The sequence below is a fragment of the Microtus pennsylvanicus genome, chromosome 4 (assembly GCF_037038515.1).
Source record: "Microtus pennsylvanicus isolate mMicPen1 chromosome 4, mMicPen1.hap1, whole genome shotgun sequence".
In the NCBI taxonomy this organism is placed as follows: Eukaryota; Metazoa; Chordata; class Mammalia; order Rodentia; family Cricetidae; genus Microtus; species Microtus pennsylvanicus.
In genome coordinates this window covers 128,170,469-128,194,475 of record NC_134582.1, presented here as the reverse complement: position 1 = coordinate 128,194,475, position 24,007 = coordinate 128,170,469, and the positions used below count along the sequence as shown (strand labels likewise).

At 46.5% G+C, this 24,007-nt stretch overlaps 1 protein-coding gene across 1 annotated transcript; it reads left to right on the top strand.

The window, feature by feature from the left end:
* The first annotated feature begins 9,318 nt into the window (after window positions 1-9,318).
* Ucma (upper zone of growth plate and cartilage matrix associated) lies at window positions 9,319-17,834 on the top strand. Its single transcript, XM_075971100.1, has 5 exons — window positions 9,319-9,476; window positions 9,843-9,908; window positions 10,000-10,095; window positions 13,796-13,894; window positions 17,592-17,834. Exons 1-5 carry the CDS (start codon window positions 9,419-9,421, stop codon window positions 17,687-17,689), a joined length of 417 nt encoding a protein of 138 aa, XP_075827215.1. The 5' UTR covers window positions 9,319-9,418; the 3' UTR covers window positions 17,690-17,834.
* The last annotated feature ends 6,173 nt before the right edge of the window (window positions 17,835-24,007 follow it).

Genomic DNA, 24,007 nt, shown 5'->3' with positions numbered 1-24,007 from the left:
GCTCAGAGCACAAGCTATGCATTCACGGATTCCTGGAAGGCTGGGAGCCAGTCAGTTAGACAGATGTTTCTTACCCAAGACCTGATTTGTGTGTTCCTTTGTGGCTCTGCCAACAGTAGTCCTTCGCTGTCTAGGCCCCGTAAATTCTATCATGAGATCAGAAAACAGCCTGTGTCCAAGGCAGGGATAGAGAAATGGAGGAAGAGGGAGAGAGAGGTGTTGTATAAGAGCGGCAGAGCGGTGGGGCTGCGTTCCTGCCACCTGGCTAGCTTTCTCTGTTGTGAATAGGAGCGGCAGGGCTGCGTCCTGCCACCCAGCTAGCTTTACACCCGAAATAATTACACGGAAACTGTATTGTTTTAAACACTGCCTGGCCCATTAGTTTTAACCTCTTATTGGCTAGCTCTTACATATTGATCTAACCCATTTCTAATAATCTGTGTAGCCCACGAGGTGGCTTACCAGGAAAGATCTTAATCTGTGTCTGCCTCAGGTTGGAGAATCATGGCGACTGCCTGACTCAGCTTCTTTCTCCCAGCATTCTGTTCTGTTTACTCCACCCACCTACGGGTTGGCCTATCAAATGGGCCTAGGCAGTTTCTTTATTAATTAACCAATGAAAGCAACAGATTAGAAAGAAATCCCTCCCACATCAGAGAGGGGGGGATGTTTCTAATAAATGCATGTTCTGCTCAAGTGGGTATAGCCCAGTGTCCCCTGCTTGGTTCTTTATTTTGTTTCCAGTTTTGCATTTTCATAGATAAAGATGCTCTCAACTTGCTTGTGTGTGAATCTTTGTAAAGAGGTGAGATGTTAATGGGACTGGGAGTAGAATTTCAGGATGGAGAGCGAGAAGATATAGGGATCATAGAGGACAAGTTCAGGAGATTTGGGAGCAATAAGGCAAGTGAGGGATCGTCCTGGGCATTGGACACACATTTACCATCTCAAATCGAGTCTCTCTGTGGGCACACGCAGTTTTCTGGAAGACTGGGTCAAGCATCACCCTTCAGGTACTGGACTATGGGAAGTGAGGCCTGAGAGACCGTGGTTGAGGGCACCGGACTGGGCTCAGATGAGTAGCTGTTGATTGACTGATAAGGATGGAGGTGGAGGTAGTATGATATGCATTGATCAGAGGGTCTTCTGCATGCTAGTGGATATACTGCTATAGGCCTATGTCCTCAGCCAGTTTGCAAAAAAAAAAAATTATTTTGAGACAGTCTTGTTAATCTGCCCAGCTGGCCCTGATTTAGGCTCCTCCTACCTCAGCCTCCCGTGAGTAGCTGGAATGAGAGGTGTGTGCTATCGTGTCAGGCAAGGAAGTCTCTTGATGTTTAAATAATTTGTGTAGCCATAATAGTGCTTCTGTCCTGTGATGGTCACTGTGACTGTCACTTGACACAAGCTAGAGTCACCTGGAAGACTTTACGGCCTGCGTCAGGTTATCCTGTGGGCATGTTCATGGGTGACCATCTTTGTTTGTTTGTTTGGAAGGGGATTTCGAGAGAGGGTTTTTCTGTGTAGTCTTGGCTACCCTGGAACTCACTCTAGACCAGGCTGTCCCTGAACTCACAGAGATTCTCCTGCCTCTGCCTTCTGAGTGCTGGGATTAAAGGTGTGTACCACCAATACCTGGCATGTGTGTGATTATCTTGGTCAGGTAGTCCTGAGGGCATGTTTGTGGGTGATTATCTTGTTTGCCTTAACTGGTGAGAAAGACCTCCTCTGATAAAAGCAGCACTATTACCAGGTTTGGGGTCTGGGCTGTGTAAGAGTAGGGAGAGCAAACTGAGCAATAGCGTGTGTCTTTATTCCTCTGCATTCTTGGTTTTTGTTTTGCTTTGTTTTTTTCAAGACAAGGGTTCTCTGTAGCTTTGGAGCCTGTCTTGGAACTAGCTCTTGTAGACCAGGCTGGCCTCGAACTCACAGAGATCACCTGCCTCTGCCTCCCGAGTGCTGGGATTAAAGGCGTGCACCACCACAGACAGGCTTTCCTCTGCACTCTTGACTGTGGATGTGGGTAGCTGTTTCAGGCTCTTGCCACTGTGACGTCCCTAAAAAGTATGGATTATAAACTGGAATCATAGACAAAAATAAGCCCTTTCTCCCCTAAATTTCTTTCTGTTAGGCCATTTTATCACAATAATAGAAGTGGATGGAGGACCTTCTGTGAGGCAAGGTCTATACAGATGCCCCATGATGCTGTGGGCTTCCACAGAAAAAGGCACCAGGTAGGATTTAGGAACGTCTTGACTCATGGAGCTCTCAGGTTCCACACCTACCTGTGTCAGCACAGAAGCTCCAGGAGGGCTTCAAATGAACTGATTTAAAAAAATTACAGCCTGTCCTTGTTACAATTCGAGTCTAATAAGCAGGCCTTCACATTTGTAATGACGATGATTCCTTTCCATAGCCCCTACGGCTGGAGAATGGAGGAAAGATGGTCATGTCTTCCCGGACAGGGCTCAGTTCTGGAAACTTCACTTTTTAAAATGGAGGTCCTAATTAGTCCATTAAGAATGAAGGAAAATGAGGCCGGGTGTGGTGGTGCACACCTTTCATCCCAGCACTCAGGGGGCAGAGTCAGTTGGATCTCTGTAAGTCTGAGGCCAGCCTGGTCTACAGAGCTAGTTCCAGGATGGCCAGGGCTACATAGTGAGGGAAAATGAAAGTACCATGAATTGCTAACGTTAAGAACAGACAAGACTGTATGTTTATACAGGCAAAACTACAGGTGGGCCAGGGCATCTAGGCAGCTCTTTGTGCATGGATACAGTCCCCTAAGATCATTTCTACATGGCATATGAGTTATGCCCAATGTCCTCGGAGGATTAGATGGAATATTAAGTCAATGCTATCGTCAAAGCTAAAATGCATTCAACCGTTTTAGTCTTTGTTCCAGACTATGATAACACGTGAGTGGGCCTGAGCCAACTGTTCCAAAACCACAAGAGCTTCATGGGAGAAGCCTTCATGACTCCAAGTTAGGCACTTAACCATTTCACCGAGACTGGGGACAGGAGTGTTGGGTCTTTCCAAGTTTATGTTGCAGAAAGATGGTTCTCAGAGACTTCTAAGTGACATTCCTGGGTGAAACCAGAAGTCAGACACATAGTCAGCCTTCTGAATCCAGTCTGTTGCATCTGTAATTTTTCTAAAAATATGTTTTCTTTTCAAAATTTTTTATTTTATGTGTGTTAGTGTTTTTCCTGCATGTATGCCTGCGTACCACCATATTTGTGCTTGGTTCCTGAGGAATCCAGAATAGCTCATCAAATCCCCTGGAACTAGAGCTACAGACATTTGTGGGCCACTATACAGGTCTATATTGGTGCTAGGATCAAACCCAGGTACTGTGGGAGGGTAGTAAGTGCTCTAACCACTGAGCTATCACACCAGTCTCTCTGAAATCTATTTTAAACATTTCAGGTAAGCTGAGTGTGATGGTACCCTCAATCAATCCCAGTACTGGGAAGCAGAGGAAGGCAGAGCTTTATGAGTTCAAGACTAGCCTGATCTACATAGTGAGTTTCAAGCCATCCAGAAATAGAGAATGAGACCCTGTCTCAGAAAAGTGTGTGTGCAGGTGGTTCGCAGTTAAGAGTCCCAGGTGCTCCTTGCGAGGACCTTGGTTCAACGTCTAGCATCTGCATGTCTGCTTACAACTGTCAGTAACTCCAGTCCCTGGGGCTCCGATGCCCTTTTCTGGCCTCTCTGAATGCTATACACATGGGATGTACAGACCTACCTGAAGGCAAAACACTCATATACATAAAAGAACAAATTACAGGTGAACGAGCCAATCATTCCCTAGCCAATATAGTATGGCTTACATACCACTTACATTGTATTGTAAATTATAAGTAATCTAGAGATGACCTGAAGTGTAGGGGAGCCAGGCATCATCGTGCAGGCCCATCATCCCAGCTTTTGGGAAGCTTAGACTATGGGGTTATGAGTTCAAGGTCAATTTGATCTACATAGCAAGACAATATTTTAAAAAACAAATAAAATGAGGTGCATCAAAAATATGCATAGGTAGTATGCGTGCATGGTGCCACTTTCATTTTAGAGCCTGAGCCTTTGGCTATCCACACGGCCTGGAACTCACTCCCCTCAGCTGGGGAGAATTGATCTTCTAAAGTGAATGTTCCATGAAAAGGCAAGTTGGGGGCCTCGAGGCAGAAAGAGATTTGTTTAAAGTTTGGCTCAACTGGGGGAATTTTAAGGGCATCTTGCTGACCCTTTTGCACAGCTCGTCTTAAGTGCACCCCAAACTCACTCTTGCTGCTTGAGAGGAACCCTATCCACAGAAACACGTGGCTACAGAACCTCAGGCCCCTGTATGAGTTCTTTCTCATGAACAGCCCATTGAGATGAACACATGAATGTTCTCTTTTAATGCGCTTAGGCAAGGGTATTTTCACTGATGCAGTAAACATTTATGAGGCAGCTAGGCTGTGCCAGGTGGTATGTTGGGCACGAACCAGGTGGAAATTCCGCTCAAAGAGACCTCAAAGCCCCAAAGGAGACAGATGGATAAATGAAAACTTTAGATATGAGAGTCCTTCAAAATAGTAAACATAAAGTTGTCCTGGGATCCAGACAGCCCCAAGAGAAAAGAAAGCACGGGCCGGTACAAACACCCACACACAGAGTCCACTGTAGCGCTCTCCAGAGTGAGCGAAAGGTAGGAGGAATGTAGCGAACGCATGGGCAAACATACTCTACCCTCGTCAGTGTTAGTCATCAGTGAAAAGAAACGAAGTTCTAATTCATGACACACCATGAGCAAACCTGGAAAACAGTTTGCCAAGAGCAAAAAGCCAGGCACAGAAGGCCGGTGTTGTGTGAGTCTATTCAGTGGAAATGTCTAGACTGGGCAGATCCATAGCCATAGAGCATGCAGGAGAGGTTGCCTCGGGCTTGAGGAAAATGGGGAAATGGCTACGAGTGATCTAGGGGTTCCTTTTTTTTTTTAAAGATTCATTTATTTATTATGTATACAGTGTTCTGCTTGCATGTACACCTGCATGCCAGAGGAAGGCACCAGATCTCATTATAGATGGTTATGAACCACCATGTGGTTGCTGGGAATTGAACTCAGGACCTCTGGAAGAGCAGCTAGTGCTCTTAACCACTGAGCCATCTCTCCAACCCCCTAGGGGGTTCCTCTTAAAGAACCAAAGTGAAGTTGATTGTGGTGAAGGTTGCCGCATTTTGTGATTAGGCTCCGAAGTGTTGGGTTGCGGTTGTGCACTTTAAATGAGTGAATTCTACGTTCTGCAAAGTCCCTCTCAAAAAGCTTGTCACAGTGGGGGCTGCAGAGATGGGTCAGTGGCTAAGAACACTTGATGCTGCACCGTGAGGACTGGAGTTCAGATCCCAGCACCAACACTGGGCCGCTCACAAATGCCTGTAACCTACAGGCATGGGGGCACACACCTTTAATTCCATCGCTAAGGAGTCAGAGGCAGATGGATCGCTGTCTCTATGAATTTGAGGCCTGCTTGGTGTACATAGTGAGTTCCAGGCTAGTCAAGGTTACATAGTGAGACCCTACTTTAACAAAACTAAAAAAACAAACAAAAACTCTAAATGTCTATAAGGTCAGCTCTAAGGAAACTGATCCTCTATTCTGAACTCCACAGGCACCACACATACCTGTGCATATATATGGTCACACAGACACACGCACATACAAACAAATAAAATTCTCCTATGCAGAGTCAGAGACGGGTGTGGTACGAGACACTCAGACGGAAGTAAAGTCTGAGCAGGGGAAACTTGAAAGTCAGTGTTTCCACAGCCTTGTAGAGCAGAGGACACACATTAGAAATGAGTTTGTGGATGTCTTCTGTTTTGTTTTTTTTGTTTTTCAAGACAGGATTTCTCTGTGCAACATCCCTGGCTGTCTGGAACTCTCTTTGTAGAGCAGGCTGGCCTTGAACTCACCGAGCTCTGCCTGCCTCTGCCTCCTGAGTGCTGGAATTAAATGTATGTGCCACTATGCTCAGCTGGATGCTCTATTTTCATATTCTCATGCAAGAACATTTTCCTTGAATGATTCAATAAACATTTATGAAGCATCTAGTTTGAGCTACTTACCATATTAGGGGAGAATGTGATCTACATCTTCCTTCAAAAAGACCTCATGGCTCTATCGGAGATACATGGAGCCCTATCAGAATGGAAAGCATTGCCAGAGACCCAGAACCAGTCACTCCTGAGGACAAGCAAGTATCCCAGTGGTCCCAGAACATAGGAGACTGCTTGGGCATGGAGGGAAGTCTGACTTACACACACACACACACACACACACACACACACACACACACACACACACCCTGAAACAGGAGAGGCTGACAACTGGGCACACAGACCTCAGAGCCAGGCGACTTGGGCTCAGTTCCAGCTCTGGATTTACTGAACTTTATGGTTGCGCAATCACTTTACCTCCCTTTCCTTAAGCCCCTCCTCTGTGATGCAGATTGACAGGAGAATCAGCACCGAGGCATCCAAAGTCCTTGCAATGAGGTCTGTCAGGCTCTGAGCACATCCTGTGTGTTGGCCTCAGATGGGAAGGAGTCACTGCCTAGCGACCCAAGTGCTACTCAAGGTCATCCTTCAAGGTTGTGCAGGACAAAGAGTCGAGACTAGAGCTTCGCTGAGACGGAGGAGGAGGTTGCAGTCAGACGTGGCAGGTGGTCTTTGGGGAGGTCAGGAGCAGCAGGGATGGCAAGGAGAGAGAGCACGTGGATAGACTTCAGAAGAATAAATACCAGGGTGTGGTAAAAAGCTAAGGGCAGGAGGAGTTGAGGTGTGCCCGCTCACAGGCAGGGTGGTTGCTGAGTTTCTGATTTGGATAACTGGGTGGATGGATGGTGGGATCCTTTATGGAGGTGGAGAAGACAGAACAAAGAGAAAGTGTACAGGTCATGTCACTGGCCATGTCTAGTATATGGTACTTATGGGATCCAAACCAGGTCTTTATCATCACTACTACTACTATTATTATTTTATATTATTTGTACACAATAATTTCATGTATATATATATATTCTTTTGATCATATTCACCCTGCTTTTCTTCTTTTGTCCCCTCCTGCCTCCCAATAGTTGTTCTTACCTCCAATATAAGCTATATGTTACATGAAATATGCATGTCATATAGTATTGTATATGCAATCCATGTTCCACCTATGAGACTCAGACTCACAGAGATCCACCTGCCTCTGCCTCCCAAGTGCTGGGACTAAAGGCGTGTGTCACTGTTCATAGGCTGTGTCTGCCTTGTCTTAACGTGACACGATGATCTTCATTCAGTTCCATCCATTTTCCTGCAGATGACATAATGTCTATTTTCCTTATAGTTGGATAAAACCCCATTGTGGGTATCTTCCTCCCTGCCTCTTCCTCTGTGTGTATGTGGGAAGTACGTGTTAGTGTGCACATACGTGCAGAGATGTGCGGTTGATACCAGGTGTCTTTTCTTGATTACTTTTTTTGAGACTGAGTGTCTCCCCAAGCTCATTGGCTCCTCTGGGCTGGATGGCCAGTGAGCTTCTGTGATCTGACTGTCTCTGCACGCCTCAACCACTCCCTCCCCTGCCTTTTTACGTAGGCTCTAGGGAGCCAGACCCAGGTCCTCCTGCTTGCATGGCGGACATTTTACGAACCGAGTCATTTCCTCAAGCCATCATCTTTATCTATTTTATCTGTCACTTAGTTGACAGACAACTAGGCTGATTTCATAACGTGGCTATTGCGAATAGTGTCACAGACATGTGGCTGTCTCTTTTGTACAGTGATGGTGATACCTTTGGAAATATACATAAGAGTCAAACTGAGTCTTCAGATTCCAGACCTAGACCCTTCCAGTCACTAGAGTTATGACCTTTTCTTGAGGTGACATGGCTTGTTATACTACAGGGTGGACATCATGAATCAGCCAGTTCTGCTGTGCACCCAGCCTGGTGGGCAACCCTGGTACAGAACAAATGAAGACTGAAGATATGACCAGCTGGGTACCAATGGTTTGGGACAGAAAGGTCCGAGGGAACTGGGAGATCATGGGAAGCAGCTAAGGGCCATTTCTGGGATCAGCTCAGCATACTTAGCACAAACCTAAGGCCAACAGCTCAGAATGTGAGATTCACACTTAATTCTCCTCAGAGGACTCTAGTACTCTGCTCAGAGACTCCTGACTCTGGCCATTGTCTTCCAGGCTGCTTTAGGAGGGCAGCATGGGGGTCACTCTCTAAGCCTTTTGGCACAGACAATGTATATACAAAGCCCCAAAGTGGGAATAAGTGATTTTTGGTGAAGTGGTAAAGTTTACCCCAAATGGACTGGCTGGTGACTGATAAAGGAGTGTGGGAGAAAGTCAGCGCTCAATAAGTCTGTGGTTGAATGGGGGATCTTTCCATGGTCATGGGTAGACAGGGATGTCAAGGTTGCCACAGGTATTTCCCACCTAGGATTCCTGCCAAAATGGCTCTGCCCTATGGCCCATTCCTCTTCCGGGACCGTGTGCTAATATACTCATCCACCACTTCCGGTCCTCTGCAGGTGCAGCAAGCACTCTTTAGCTGAGTCGTCTCCCCAGCGCAGCAATAAAGATGTGGAACTATTTTGCTAGTGTTGTCTACTGAAACCTCAGCAAACCTAGAGTTCCATGTTTTAAAGCTGTTATAACTAATTCATGAAGTTTGCAGTTCTGGGAATTGAACCTAGAGTCTCTCACATAACAGGAAAACTCCCTGACACTGGGCTATACTCCCAGGCTAAAGGCTTCATGTTTTGCTTGACAAACATCACCTCAGAGAACAACGGACCAAGTGAGGAAATCCTGTAGGTATCATCAGAATGGCCCCGCGTCTCGGTGAGCACCACCAGACGTCAGAGTATACTCCAGACATTAGGGGCCATCCTTGTCTGACATTTGAGTGTAATGATCTATGAGAACTCCATATGTTTCAGCCACGGTTACCAGGGTCCTACCCTCCCTTGAGCAAAGGCAAAGAACTCATTCAAACATGCCGCTGGTCTCCCCCACCCTGACTCAGGCTGAGTATTTTTCATAGAACCTCCTCGGGCATGGTTGTTGGGAAGGACACTTCAAATCTGTCCCTGCCAGGGCCCCCACCAACTACAAGCTCTGCTTCTGAGCAGGTTTTTGCCAGGCGCCAAAAACATCTCCAGTGCTCTGGCCAGGAGCAGCCAATGGAAACCACAGCCAGGACCCCTCCCACTCTCCCCCAGTGGCACCCCAGCTTCCTGCATCCTGTCTCTCTTTCCTGACTGTCTGCCCGACTCAGAAGTGAGGATTCACCGGGCAGCAGCTTCAGCAGTACTGGAGGCTCCAAGACACCGCATCTCATCTGCCCTGTGGTCTCTGGAGGCACACTGCAAAGATGTCCTGGAGACAAGCCATCCTCCTGTCGTCTCTCTTGGCCATGGTGCTCCTGTGTAGTAAGTATGGGAGGGCTGAAGAGTGGGCTGTGTCAGCTACATCGAAAGACCTTCTCTGTATAGGTCAGCTTGCTCAGGTGGCATGGGTAGGAAGAGATATTAAGGCACCTATTCTTGGTGTGTGTGTGTGTGTGTGTGTGTGTATGTGTGTGTGTGTGTACTAGATAATATAACACTGAGAAAAATAGCAAAGATAACAAATAGGAAACAAGCCAGCTCACATGGTAGATTCCATAAAGATTGGCTATGGGACTGGTATATTGAGGGGCAGAGGGTCCCAGTGTAGTCTAACAAATCACCGCACCCAGAATCATTGAAGCCCCAATGGGGGCCTCTGATGCTGCAGTCTTTTCCTGTACCCCACAGTGCTCCAAGAGGGGACCAGTGCCTCTGTGGGCAGCAGCCAGGCAGCCGGAGAAGAGGCACAGGAGGGTGAGTCTATGGGCTATCCTTACACGCGGGACAGGTGGATCTTGCTCCCCCCACCCCACGCTGGTTGTGAAGAGCGCTTTTCTGGTTTCAGGTATGAAACAGAAGATTTTCATGCCAGAGTCTGACGCCTCGAATTTCCTCAAGAGGCGTGGCAAGCGGTCTCCCAAGTCCCAAGATGAGGTCAATGGTAAGGATGCCAATGTTCTCCCTTCCATAACGAATACCAAAGCTCTTGGATGTTAGGTTGACTAGGGCTCTAAACGACCAACAGTGTCATATTTGGGGTCAGTGAGATAGCCCAATGGGTGAAGGGGCCCCGAATTCAATCCCTGGAACCCACACAGTAGGAGACAACTGACTCCTACAAGTTGACCTCTGACCTCCGTGTGCACACTGTGTCACATGTCCCTAACAAGTGAAATAAAAATGTAGGAACTGGTTGTCGGTCACAGGTTGGATCGATGTGGCACCAAGGTAAGGAACAATAAAAACGATGCTGCCTCAAGAGCACTAAGATGTATCCAGAAGGTGATAAAAACTCAGGGTACGGGTACTAGGGACCCACGTGCTAAGAAGAGTGGGCTTGGTGACAGTTCTGCTGCAGAGTGGCTCCAGCCATTCCCTCCCTCTGATTCCAGTTTCCTTATCTATAGACCCAGGAAAGATGCCTCAAATTTAGGGCAATGTAGCAAGAGAGGGGGCTGGTGTTTGTTTGTTTGTTTGTTTTTCTGCAGTTTAATTGTCTGTGAATTTCAGAGTCTCCAGGACTCTGAAGTCTGGTTCTTGACCTTCCAACCCAGCAGGGACTGAACTTTCCTCCCCTGAATTGATTCTTCCAAACCTCTGAGTTCAGACCATCCTGGCTGAGTCTGTGGCTTGATTCTTTCCTTGTGCGTGTGGATGAATGAACTCTTTGTGTCCCTTACCACGGTCTGCAAGGTGACTTCTGGCTCAGTAAAAACAGCAGGATTATTTTCAAACGACGGGGAAAGAATGGAGATGGAAGTGCTTGCAAATCCTCCTTTTTTTAAGATTGGAGAAGTCTAACCAACCACAGTAGGCATACTGCCAGACCTCACACAGGTTGAAATTTGAAGTAGGCCGATGTCAAGCAACACTGAAAGTCTGTGCTAGAGGTTCAGACCTTGACTGCAGCCACAGAAGCTACCTCTGGCAGACACTGGGGAAGGAAACAGGTGTGGACCGGCAATTATCTTCTGCCCTGTGAAACTGAGTCAGAATAATGGGGTGTGCAATTAAGCCTGAACTCTCTCACCTTGGAAGGCAGCTCAGGAAGGAATGTAGTAGGGGAGGCCCAGCATATCCAAGTAAATACCCAGGACTTCACAGAAGGGGATCGGCAGTCAATGGGCCAACTTCTGTGGATAGGCAGAGAAGCATCACCTTGGAATTAATCTGAACTTGGAACTGCTTTAGAAAAAGAATTGGATGTGTGTGTGTGTGTGTGTGTGTGTGTGTGTGTGTGTGTGTGCATACATGTGGGGACCAGAAGACAATTTCAGGAGTTATCTCTAAGCTGCTGTGCACTGTTTTAAGGCAGGGTCTCTCAGTGGCCTGGAACTTGCCAGATAGTCTAATCTGGTTGACTAGCAAGCCCCTTGGATGTTTCCCCCACCCAAGCTCTGGAATTACAACTGCATGGCACCATGCCCAGTTACTTTTTGAAAATATATACAATGCGTATGCTGCATCCCATGACATCATCCTTTGTTGCTGTTAATGTCAGGTGGCCAATTGTTGGATGGTTTCTTTTACGAAGATGCTTCTTTAGAAACAGGTAGTCACTCATGATGTCCTTCCTAAACCTGAGCGCTCCTGCTGCAGCTTCCTGACACCTGGAGCCACATCAGAGCCTCCAGTGGCTCAGAAGGGAGACACTGCCATGTGAGGTGCTCCCGCCCAGGCAGCTGTGTGGCCTCCATTAGGTCACCGCACCTCTCTGAGCCTGAGGAATCTGTAGGATGTGGAGATGGGCTGAACCATGCATGAACCATTTCCGCCAGGATAAAGTTTTCTGCCACTGTAAATAGAGACAGAACTTTGGGAAGAAACACAGACTTCCCTCAGAAGTCTCCTAAGGCAAATTCACAGGCAACCTGGCTTTAATGAGTCAATTAGCACTCATATTTACTTATGAATATAAGCTTCTTGCTTCCAGGAGGGATTTGAGGTTTTCTTCTTTTTCTTTTTTCTCTACATCCTTATTTTTTTCTTCTTTCATCCCTCAACATAGCAAAACAAAAATCCCACTCACCTATGCACTCTGTGTTGTGTGTATGTGTGCATGCGCACGCCACAGTGTGTGCAGGGGTCAGAGGACAGTTTGTGGTTGCTGATTCTCTCCTTCCACCATGTAGATTCTGGGGTTCACACTCAGGTTGTCAGGCTTGGTGGTAAGCACCCTGCTGCTGAGCCATCTTCCTGCCCCCCTTCTCTCTCTTCTCCCCACCTCCTTCTCCCCAGTACTAGGCATTGACTTCAAGGCCTTGTGCCTTGTCCAACACTCCATACCATGGAGTGGTGATGGGGACTGTGGTGCCTTAGCTTTTCTGCTTCTCGTTTTCCTCTTGCATATCTGTGTTGGAGCGCAACAAGCGCTATAGTCCAAACCGTGACATGAGGGGCCTCTTGAGAATGTGAGGCAATCTCAGGGGCCCACTCTTCCTGAAGTGCCTATGACCACAGGCCTCCAGTATGTTTTCCCACTGAAGGACACATTATAAGAACCTTTAAAGTAAAGAGCTTTAAATAGCACCTTCCAGAACATCACAGCTCTCAGACTTTTATTATAGATACCATCATGCTTGGTACAAAGTTATTTGAATATTACTGTTATTTCGCAATGTTGGGAATTGAACCTTAGGACCTGCACATTCTAGGCAAGTGCTCTACCATGGAGTCACACTCCCCAGCCTGCTGACATGTGATTCTACACCCTTCTTAACTTGTTCCTCTTAAGAAGTGGAAGAATGGAGTCTTTCTATATCTGCTTTACTTTTTTTCAGTGGCATTTATGTATTTGCTTTGTGTGTGTGTATTTTGTGTGCAGCAGGGGCTCATCTGCTATGGTGCACAAGCAGAGGTCAGAGGGCAGCTAGTGGGGCTGGTTCTCTCCTACCATATGGGTCCTAGGGACTGAATCACGTTGTCAGACTTGGTGACAGGCACTTTCAGCCACTGAGGCGTATGGCCAGCCCCTCTTATCTACCCTTTTCATCTCTGTGCCAATCTCACATCCTTGCCGCAACAGGGACGCAGAACAGACTAGACGGTATTCATCCATGTGAGACTAACTGTCACAAATCTTTATTTTTACTTTATATGTATGGGTGTTTTGCCTGCATGTATGTAATATGTGTATCACACGCATGTCTGGTGCCCGTGGAGGCCAGAATAAGGACACTGGATTTCCTGGAATTGGAGTTATCGATGGTTGGGAGCTGCTTCGTGGGTGCTTAGAATCCAACCTAGGTCCCCTGGAAGAGCAGCCAGTGCTCTTAACTGCTGAGCCATCTCTCCAGCCCCAAAATTAATTTTCAGTCCAATTAATCTTTGGAGAGTTTATTTTCCATCATGGGAGTTAAAGTTTCTAAGTGGTCTGATACTTGGGTCGCATGACTCACTTTGGGACCAGAGCCAAGGCACTTGCCCTGTTTGGGCCTCCATCTTCCCCTCCGCAAAATGGGGCAGCTGGATAGAGTCTCCCAGGCCCTTCACCGTGTAGAGTCCAGCTGAGGCATAAACCATTTCAGCAAAGCCCTTGGTCGCCCCTCTTCCCATCAGATCCAGTCTCTCAGGCACACTGGGGTGTCCCTCATACACGTGCCCCCCTTGCTCCTTTCTCAAGAACAACTCTGTCTTCACAGTGGAAAACAGACAGAAGCTGCGGGATGACGAGCTGCGGAGAGAGTACTATGAGGAACAAAGAAATGAGTTTGAGAACTTCGTGGAGGAACAAAGAGATGGTAAGAGCTCTCCGGCAGCATCGTTGCGGGAGGAGAGCATGGTGAGCAAGGCCAGGCTTGCCCCCATGTTCCCCTGATGTCTCCACCTTCTGAGGCTAGGGTCACTGTGTCCACCCAGTGTTCTACATGGATTTTGATCCTCTCGTCTTCACACTTGTATGTGGCAAAATGATCTGCTAAGAGATCTCTCCAGCCCATAACAACACTCTGGTCAAAAAAACTGGCCACACAAAAGCACTGGTTCTTTTTAATTTTCATTTGTTTATTTATTTACCATGCCTCATACCTGACTTCTAATAACTATGGTCCATCTCGGCTTCTCAATTACCCAATAGCAACATGGATCCTTAAGGTTCCCCACCCCCAAGGGTTTCTGTGCCTCTTTTTACTCATCTGTTGGAGGTACCCTTTTTACTAAGCCTTCGCTCTCGTTGATAGAGTAGAAAAAATGCAGAGAGTTTGGGGCTCTTATGAGGCAATGGGAATCTTCTTCCTACAATTGGAACTCCTATCAGGACATGCTCATACCAGGCCTCATAGGAGGAGGTGTCGGTGGGGGATAGGAGTTCAGGAAGGTTCTGTCTGCACTGCAGCTGACTAGTGGGCTCGTGTCACCCACAGCAGATATCCATAGAGACTCTTAATGGAGAGAAAGGAGGGAAAGAAGGAAGAAAGATGGAATAAGGGGGAGAGGGGAGGCCAGGTGGTGGTGTACGTCTTTAATCCCAGCATTCCGGAGGCAGAGGCAGGTGGAGCTCTGTGAGTTCAAGGCTATCCTGGTCTACAGAGCAAGTGCCAGGACAGGCTCCAAAGCTACACAGAGAAACCCTGCCTCAAAAAACAAAACAAAACTAACAAAAGTGGAAGGGGAGCCTGGAGAGATGGAGAAGAATGAAAATATAAATATTTCTCTTTGAGTCTTTTCCAATTTCAAGCCTGATGTGTCCCCCACACAGTCTCTCGGAACCTCCTGCTGCACGAGCTTGGGTACAAAGCTTTCGTTCGGGTCTTGTCGACTTCTGTTCTCCTGGCTTATGGGCTTTGATGGGTGAGGAGGTCCTTCCTCTAAGGGCACAGAGAAAAGGCTACTGCTAGAGACTGAGGGCTGAAGCTGTGCCCAGTGCCCAGCAGTCGGCACCCAGCTAAGCCCTGCAAGCAGGTGTTGGGCTCGAATCCTAGGAAATCAAACTTTCTTGGGAACATAGTGTAAGGAACTCAGATTGTTACCTCAGGAGCAAATGCCTCAGTTAGAGATTTGTGGACCTTGGCGAGCAGCTGAGGAGAGCTGGCTTGTTTTTAAAACCTGAGGATTTGGAATCCAAGTTTGCTTCAGTGTGACTTACTCCCACTGTTCCTAATAACACTTGACACGGTGCCATATTAAATGCTTCAGGCCTTTTCCAGGCCTGGTGGTGCTGGCATGGAATCCCAGCACTTCCTTGGTGGATTGAAGCAGGGGAATCTTAGCCTTGAAGCCAGCCTGGGCTACACAGTGGAACTGTCTCAAACAAACAAAATGAGAACAAAAACAAAAACAATCCCCCCCTCAAGAAAAAAAAAACAAATCAAGCAAAATGTATTATTTTCAAATTTCTAGCATGTGGCTGGACAAAACCTCACTGTTTTCTCTTTCATGATGAGTTGGAATGCCAGGTTCAGAGCATACAGAAACTGTGGTCCTTGAGCCCCACCCACACAGTGAGGCAGAGGCTGCTTGGGGACTGCCAATCCAGCGCTTTTGGCATCAAGAATTTGTAGGATCTCTGAACCATCTTCATTTCACAGTCTAAAAGAGTGAGCTTAGGGAAGGTCCACAGCCACGCACGGCAATGTGCAGGAGATGTCCTCGGATGCGTGCGCAGGGTGTGCCGGCAAGCTGCAGTTCTTCTCCATTGTGAGAAATCACACTCATGGAGGCCTTGGGGATCTTCCACTGGTCCACAGGGATGAAGGAATGGTCAGTGAGAAAGAGAGTGACCTGAAGGGTCTCTCCAGAGCTTAATACAGGAAGGGGAAAGAGGGCCAGCCTAGCTCACCATAGAATCAATTTTTGAAAAAAGTCGAACTCATTACCACCTCACCCCACCCAGCCATTCTGCCCTAGGTGACTCTCACAGTGGTCCAGCTGCCAGAACTTGTTACCTAGCAGACACCTGCAGCCTTTTTCCTGTAAAATACTTTTATTTATATGATTTTCAAGGACTTTTGGCAGTGAATAATAACAATTATTGAAAGCTATAAACTAGATGTAACAATTTTCAGTAAGATGCCCTTTTAAAATTATTAATTATCTTCATTTATTTTATAGCCTGACTGTAGTTTCTCCTCCCTCCTCTTCTTCCATCCCCCAGCCCATCCCCCAATCCATTCCTCCTCCTGTTTCTGTTCAGAAAGGGGTAGGCCTCCCATGGGTGTCAACAAAGCATGGCATATCAAGTTGAGGTAGGACTGAGCTCCTCTCCTTGTATGAAGGCTGGGCAAGTGAGCCCAGTACAAGAAGTAGGTTCCCGAAAGTCAGCCAAAGCATTAGGGACAGGTTCTGTTCCCACCATTAGTAGTCCCACAAGTAGATCACACTACACAATTGCCACACACAAGTAGAGGGTGCAGCTTGTTTTCTGAGCCCCATGACAACCTGCTTTCAGTTCACAGCTTCATGCTAAGCCAAAGTCTGAGCTCTGCCAGTGAGCTGCTTCCTAAGAGGGACACCTTAACCAGCATCTATGTCAAAATCATAGCTCGGAGAGGAGTTGCTCCACTGAGAAATGTCTGGAAGGCTAACACCTCCACCAGGGCTGGGCTCTGTGTGTACCTGGTTGTTCCAAATACAGAAGGGGATTTCAGGGTGAAGGGGAGCACACAGAAATGAGACCTTCTCAGTAGCCATGGTGCCTGACATGTGTGTCACCTGCCCCTTTTCCGGTTAATTTTGACAACAAAATTTTATTGTCGAAGCTTAGAAAACATAGAACACGCCAGGTATGGTGGCATGTACCTGTAATTCCAGCACTCAGGAAGTTGATGCAACAGGAACATGAGTTCCAGGTCAGCCTCAAATGCATAAGATTTTATCTCAAAAAAAGCAAAACAAAAGTTTATAGGGAAAATACCATGAGACACCATTCCATGCTGCCAATAATTTCCATGTTTGTCTTTAAATTATTGTTAGTGTGTGTTTGTGGGTGTGTGCGCGCGCACACGCATGCACAAGCATGCATGTGAATATAGAGGTGAGAACAACTTGTGGGAGTTGATTCTTTTTCACGTGGGTTTGAGGTGTAGAACTCAGGTTGTTAGGCTTAACGCCAAGCACTACCCCCAGACAGCCCATCTCACTGGCCCTCATACATGAGTTTTTCAAGGTGTGGCTTGTATCCCCATGTGGCCATGACATTACTTGCTAGTTTGATGTCTAGTTGTCTGTTTCAGCCTTTCCCCTCATTGCTGGGTAGACTAGGTAAGACAGCTTGGATACCTTTGTCTCAGCTCTGCTGGCAACCAGCCATGAACTTTATCCCCTTGCTTGATCCAAAACCTGTGTACACATGGTCACCAGCCCCTGTCAGCTCTGATCTTGGAGCTGACGCACAGGAATCTTGGCTCAATGTCCCTTTAGCAGGTGCTGTGGGCTGATTGACAACTAAAACAGGGTTGGGTGTCCTCTCTATGCACAGTGACCTTTGTCTTTCCTCTTCAGAGCAGGAAGAGAGGACCAGGGAGGCAGTGGAGCAGTGGCGGCAGTGGCATTATGACGGCCTGTACCCTCCCTACCTCTACAACCGCCATCACATCTGACCTCAATCTGAAGCAACTGAGGAAGACAGGCATGACACCCGCCACCCATCTCCCCGACCCACTTCCCGCCCACCTGCCTCTGTCCTACAGACAGGCCCACAAGGTGAAGCTCAGGGGCTGCCCAGGCCAACAGCTCTGGGAACACACACCCTTTATTCTGATGTCTTACAATACCTGGCTTTTGTTTCTTTGTGGAATTTTTTTTGAGGTGAACAACCACCTATGTTTCTCCCATTATCAAATCTACATGCTGTCCCCTTGTTTAGCCACTGGAAACAGGATTAGAATGCCCATCTGATAGGACTGTTAAAAGGATTGCAGCAAAAGGTTTGCTTATGGCCTATTAATAAAGTTGCTGACTTAACCTTGTGTGGCATCGTAACAAAACCCCAAGGGAGCCGTGTGTCCGTGTGTCATGCTAAGTGCATGCTCTAGACTGAGCTACACCCCTTCCCCTATCCCCCCCCCCCCAATTTTATATGCTGAAACCCTGTGCACAGGCAGAATGGAGGACCCGCCCTCCTTCCAGGGCCTGGTACTCGCCTTTCAAAACTAGGAGAATCCAGCTTGGAGTACAAGGCCCATCACGGTTCACAGTGGGGTGACAAACTTCTGTAGTGCCACAGATACACAGCCATCTCTCTTCCCCCATTTCTCTTTCCTACGGGAATTTGTGGGGGCCTCTTTACCAGAAGCCTCAGTACAGTGGTCATGGTTCAGGTAGGTTCAGTTTCCACACGAGGAAGTAAGTCTCTGTCAGGTAGCAGGTACTCAGAGAATTTTCAGTGCGTCTGAGTTTTCCCTCCATAACTGTTTTGTATCAAAGCCAATGGTGTTCTCGGGGGGTGTGGCTAGTGTCGGTGGCCCTAATTCCTTACTCAGAAAAGGGGTGAAATGCGGGCCCTAATTTCTGTATTGTCAACCTGGAGATAGCAGCAATTTGAAACATTCACAGGTGAGTCTTGGGGAAGGGGCCCTTGAAACACACACGGCTGCCGGTACCATCACATTTCACCAGGCTACCAGTGCGCACCTACCTGCAGGATCTGTCTGTCCCTACCCCCAGTGCTTCTGCGTGAGGCTCAGCCCCAGAAGAAAGGCTGTTCGGGAGCCTATTTATCTGCCATTGTTTGAGTCTAGACTGCCACAAAAACCTGAAGTTAAAAGGTTGGCACAGGTGGGCCCAGAAGGAGGAGTTTTGGGACAAAGACCTCACAGGGACTGTGCACCTTGATGCCTTCCCATTCTCTCTCGCTGCTGACCATGAACCACATGTTCCTGCCATGACAGGCCCCACACAAAGCCACAAGATGGGTCAGCCATGGACTGAAGCTTCAAAAACCAAGAAGGACCCTAGCTCCTCTCTCCTTAGATACTGCTGGTCCCCAGGTGTTTGTTACAGGAGTGGAAGGCCAACAGCTGCTGCTCTACATTGCCCTCTGGATATGCCATGCAGCTGTAAGTTAGCATGTGCTAACCCGGGGGAAAACTGGTATCAACGAAAAGCTTGGCAGGTACCTCGATATTTGATAGCTATTTTTATTACATTACCGGAGGGTGCTGAGGTTACCAGCACTCCCAAGGAATGGGCATCTCAATGTTGAGATAGATCTCAACAGAAAGGATCTGGCTTCTCGTGGAAATTGGATGAGAACGCACTCGGGTTTGAGCAGATCAAAGTTTGGAGATGTTCCTCTCTAATTTACTAGAGACTCACACAGATTCCACCTGATTCCTGTCCCATTCCCAAATGACAGAATAAGAGTCCAGAAACCGTTATTAATTCCCAAGTTTGTTTTCTTGGGGTGGCTCCTTTAGGTACCTGATGCACTTAGACTGGAAATCCTAGACTGATCCACCTTCATTCATACCTTCTGGGCCACCAAACATGAAGGGTGGTGAACCTTTCTAATGGGGCTAACCTTTCTAATAGCTTAGCCTGCTGTGAGCTTAGGTGGCTGGATTATATGTTGTTGGGCTAATGATCCAAGGGAGGTTGGACTGTGGTCACTTTTGGTTAGCCAGGAGCTAGATGACACAGGCTTTGAGAACTTGCTTTCCTCTTTGACGGGTAATTAGGAAGAAAGGTGCTTTCTAAATTGACTACAGTTGTCTCTCGGTATCTGAGAAGACTAGGTCCCAGACTAACCAATGTCTAAAGATGTTCATTTCCTGTCATAAGCCACATGTTGGGGTGATAGCTGTAGGGGGTCCAACCTCGACAGAATTAGCAGGTTCCAGGGTAGGAGTGTGAGGATTAGAATTATTTAGCAAAAGGAACAAAGATATGAGAGAAATAAAAGACAGAAACACGGAACAGCACTGGGAGAGAAATTCAGTGAATACTAAATTCGCCTGTGTTTATTTTCCACATGCTTATATACTCCACTACAAAAGGGGAGGGGAGACTCCGTTAACATGATATAAGGAATAGACCAAGTGTCCTGCAGGCAGCCACTCCTGGAACTTCCTGCCAATCTCCTTGAAGGAGCAGGAATAGCCTTGAATTCTCTGACCTTTGGTCAAGTAGAGTGGACGCACCTCTACACTCAAATTAACCACCCCTAGGTCAGGATTTCTTATTTGTAGTCACAACTGTTGTCAGCGACTCCGAGAGAGCAAGAATAAACTTCAAACTCTGACCTCTAGTCAAGATGGAAGGCACTCATATCTGTGAGCCCTGGAAAGTTCTTAGATAAACCATGCATGCAGTAGCATTTGCACAACCCTCCCCCCAACATCTTGTATGTTCCAGTTCGTCTCTAGATCATGTAAAGTTAATACAATATAAATGGTATTATTCTCGAACCATTATTTTGAGAACAATGACAAAAATGTCTTAAGTCAGTGCAGATGCGATCTTTATCTCAAATGATTTTAATCTGTGGTTGTTGAGCTGGTATATACAAAATCCCACACATCTGGGTTACACACCCAGCTGGGTAACAGAAGAAAGGTAAAGTATCGCTCTCTCTATTCTAGGCAATCAGGGGTCCTAATCTGGTTGACCCTGTCCACTTGACCCACTTTCACCCGACCTCCTGGTTGGCATCTCCTCCCACAGGCTAGCAGGCAGGTAGATGGCCACAGCTGGGTGCATTCTGCTCCAAGGCCACACCACACACGCACCAGCCTGTGGTGTCCGACGGAAGGGATGCTGGCACCAAGCAGACGTCCGAAAGTAAGATTTGGGAGAACAGCCAGTTAAAAAAATAAGTAAACAAAACAAAACCCTAAACAGTCTGCCCTTGCCTCTTCAATGGCTGCACTTGGCATACTGGCCTTCGATAAAGAATTCTGGTGGCAGAGGCCGGGGAGGAATTCTTTCACCTCACTCACCCCTGTTCCAACAAGGGGTCCATTATATTTAGTTTTCAAATTCAGTCTAGAACGCCTTCACTAAAAGGCCAGCACTGTCACTCCCTGGTGAGAACGATGCCAAAGGTAACAGGACCAGGAGTCCGAGCAACCAGATTCCATGGGGCACTGGCCAACAGAGCAATTTGTACTTTCCTGGCCTTGTCAAGAGCGGCTACTGGGACAGGTTTCTGCCCTTTCCTTCCATCGCTGTCCCCTCTTTCTGAAGAGGCTGAGAAGGAAGGTGTCAAAATTGTCTAATTTCTATTCACAGGTTTTATTTACAAATACTGGGAGGTGGGGGCTCAAGTTGGAGGTAGATTGGCAAAGCAATGCTTACCAAGTTCAAGGTCCTGGGCTCAATTCCCAGCACCACCCAAAACAAGGACAGTGACCAAAGAAACCTCTCCAGGGGTGATTCCATTTACTCAGACTTCCTGGGAAGTGGCGTGGGGACTTTCCGAAGCCCCACAATGAGTCTTGTATTTTCTCTGTACTTGTTACGTGTGTCCCCATTTGGTTATTTAATTTTTAATTAATTTTCAAATAGTAGTGTTCTAATGCCTTGGTAAGATCTTCCTAATTTAGCCTGGTGAGATGGCTCAAAGAGTAAAAGTGCCTGTAATACACATTAGCTCTACCACTTGCTATAGTACAGTCAGTCCTTAACTGTTTTTTTATAAACTTAATGAACTCACTCACTCAAAATCAAAAATATGGCTACTGCAGATCACTCTCTAGGGCAGAGGTTCTCAATCTGAGGGTCGTCTTCAAAACTACATTATGATTCATAACAGTAGCAAAATCACAGTTATAAAGTAGCAATGAAATAATTTTATGGCTGGGGGTCACCACAACATGAGAAACTGTATTAAAAAGTTGCAGCATTAGGAAAGTTAAGAACCACTGACTTAGGTCACACACAACCATCTTTAGACTCCTTCATGATTAAAGCAAGCATTTGTATTCAGACTAGAGACCAAATTTTTATAACGTATCCCAATGCTACACACAAACAGTTGGCTGGTGAAAGCAGCCCGACGCTGAAGGGTGGTGATAAGGATGAAAATTGCAATGGGATGCCACTACACACTGATTAGAATAGTGAAGCTTAAAAATGATTAACAAGGGGCTGGGGAGAGGGCGCAACAGTTAAGAGCACTTGCTGCTCTTCCAGGAGGAGAGCTTGGCTCCCAGCATCCATATAGGTAAGCTTAGGACAGCCTGTGACTTCAGCACCAGGGGATCTGAAGCCCTTTTCTGGTCTCTGTGGACACTTGCATATACACAGAATGCAAACGCGCGTGCACGCGCACGCACACACCTTAAAAAGACTGACAGTATCAGGGGTTGGTAATGCTGTGGAGCAAACAGAAAATTGAATTTTCACACATTTACTAGTTGGTGTGAAAGAGAATACAACCACTTTCCAGTAAGGCTGGCAGTGTCTTATAAAGCTAACACACACACACACACACACACACACACACACACACACACACACACATATATTTATGATACAACCTAGATATTCTGTTTTTAGATTTTACCTAAAAGACCCAAGACATAAACACAGAAATACTTCTGAGTGGATATTTGTAGCAGCTTTAGTCACAGTCCCAAAGTGGAAATGATCCAATCAAAATGCCCAGTAATAGGTGATTAAATAAACGACAGGCACACCCATACTGTGGAGCACTTAGTAATAACCATGGACACATGCAACAACATGGATGAGTCTCACAATACCATGACAAGTCAAAGATGGCAGGCACATTTCTCTTAAACTCTAGGAAAAGATAAATAGAAAGTGATAGAAAATGGATTCTTGTCTTAAGGACAAGTTCCTAGTGATTGTTCTTTTAATTCTAAAGTTTTTAAGTTTTTATACAAATTGCTTCCAATTTTAGCCAACTGGCCTTTCATTTCTTTTTCATATATTGGCAAATGTAGAATTTCCTTTTTTTCTTGTTTGTTTCTTTTTTGAGACAGGGTTGACAGGGTTTCTCTGTGTAGCTTTGGAGGTTAAACTCACTCTGTAGACCAGGCTGGCCTCGACCTCACAGAGATCCGCCTGCCTCTGCCTCCCAAGTGCTGGGATTAAAGGCGTGCGCCACCACCAGTTGGCCGAATTTCACCTTTGAACTCTCCACAGTTCTGAGGAGACTCTGTGTACCCAAGCTCTATCACAGATAGTAATGATGATTTTCATGGCTATCAGTGACATACTTAGGCAAACAGATTTGTGCTCCTGCTTTAATAATAATAATAAAAAAGATTCTATTTATTCTTACTTTACATGTAGGAGGTCAGAAAGTGGGGTAAAGGGGAATTGGATTCCTTGGAACTGGAGTTAACACAGCCAGCTCCTCGGGAAGAGCATTGACTGTTCTTAACTGTGACCCATTGCTCCACATCTGTGCCCTTTAACAAACAAATGCCTGGGCATTATTAACCCAACTCCTGTTTACTCTGCTAAACATCAGCCACCCTGAAGCTTCTGTTGGGAAATATTCATTGCTCCTTTGGAAGGGTCCTGTTTGTTATTCTGCAGGACTATTAGATAAACAACTTCAACTTCCCTTGTTTGGAAACAGGATTTGTTTTTTAAAAAGTTATTATGTAATAAACAGAAACAGAGAAAAAACAAAACAAACAGCAACAAAAAAACATCATTGGTGGGTGGTAGTGGTGTACACCTAATCCCAGCACTTGGGAAGTAGAGACAGGTAGATAGATCTCTGTGAGTTCAAGGCCAATTTGGTTTACAGTGTGAGTTCCAGGACAGCTACACAGAAAAACCCTGTTTCAGAAAACCAAAACCAAGCAACAAAACCAAACCAAACAAAGCATCATGAAGATGCATTCAGATCAGCCAGTTTCTGAATGTTGCTAGAATAGAGTGTATAGCCTGCCTTAATCTGATACAAAAACAGCACCAACAATAGATCAAGAACAAAG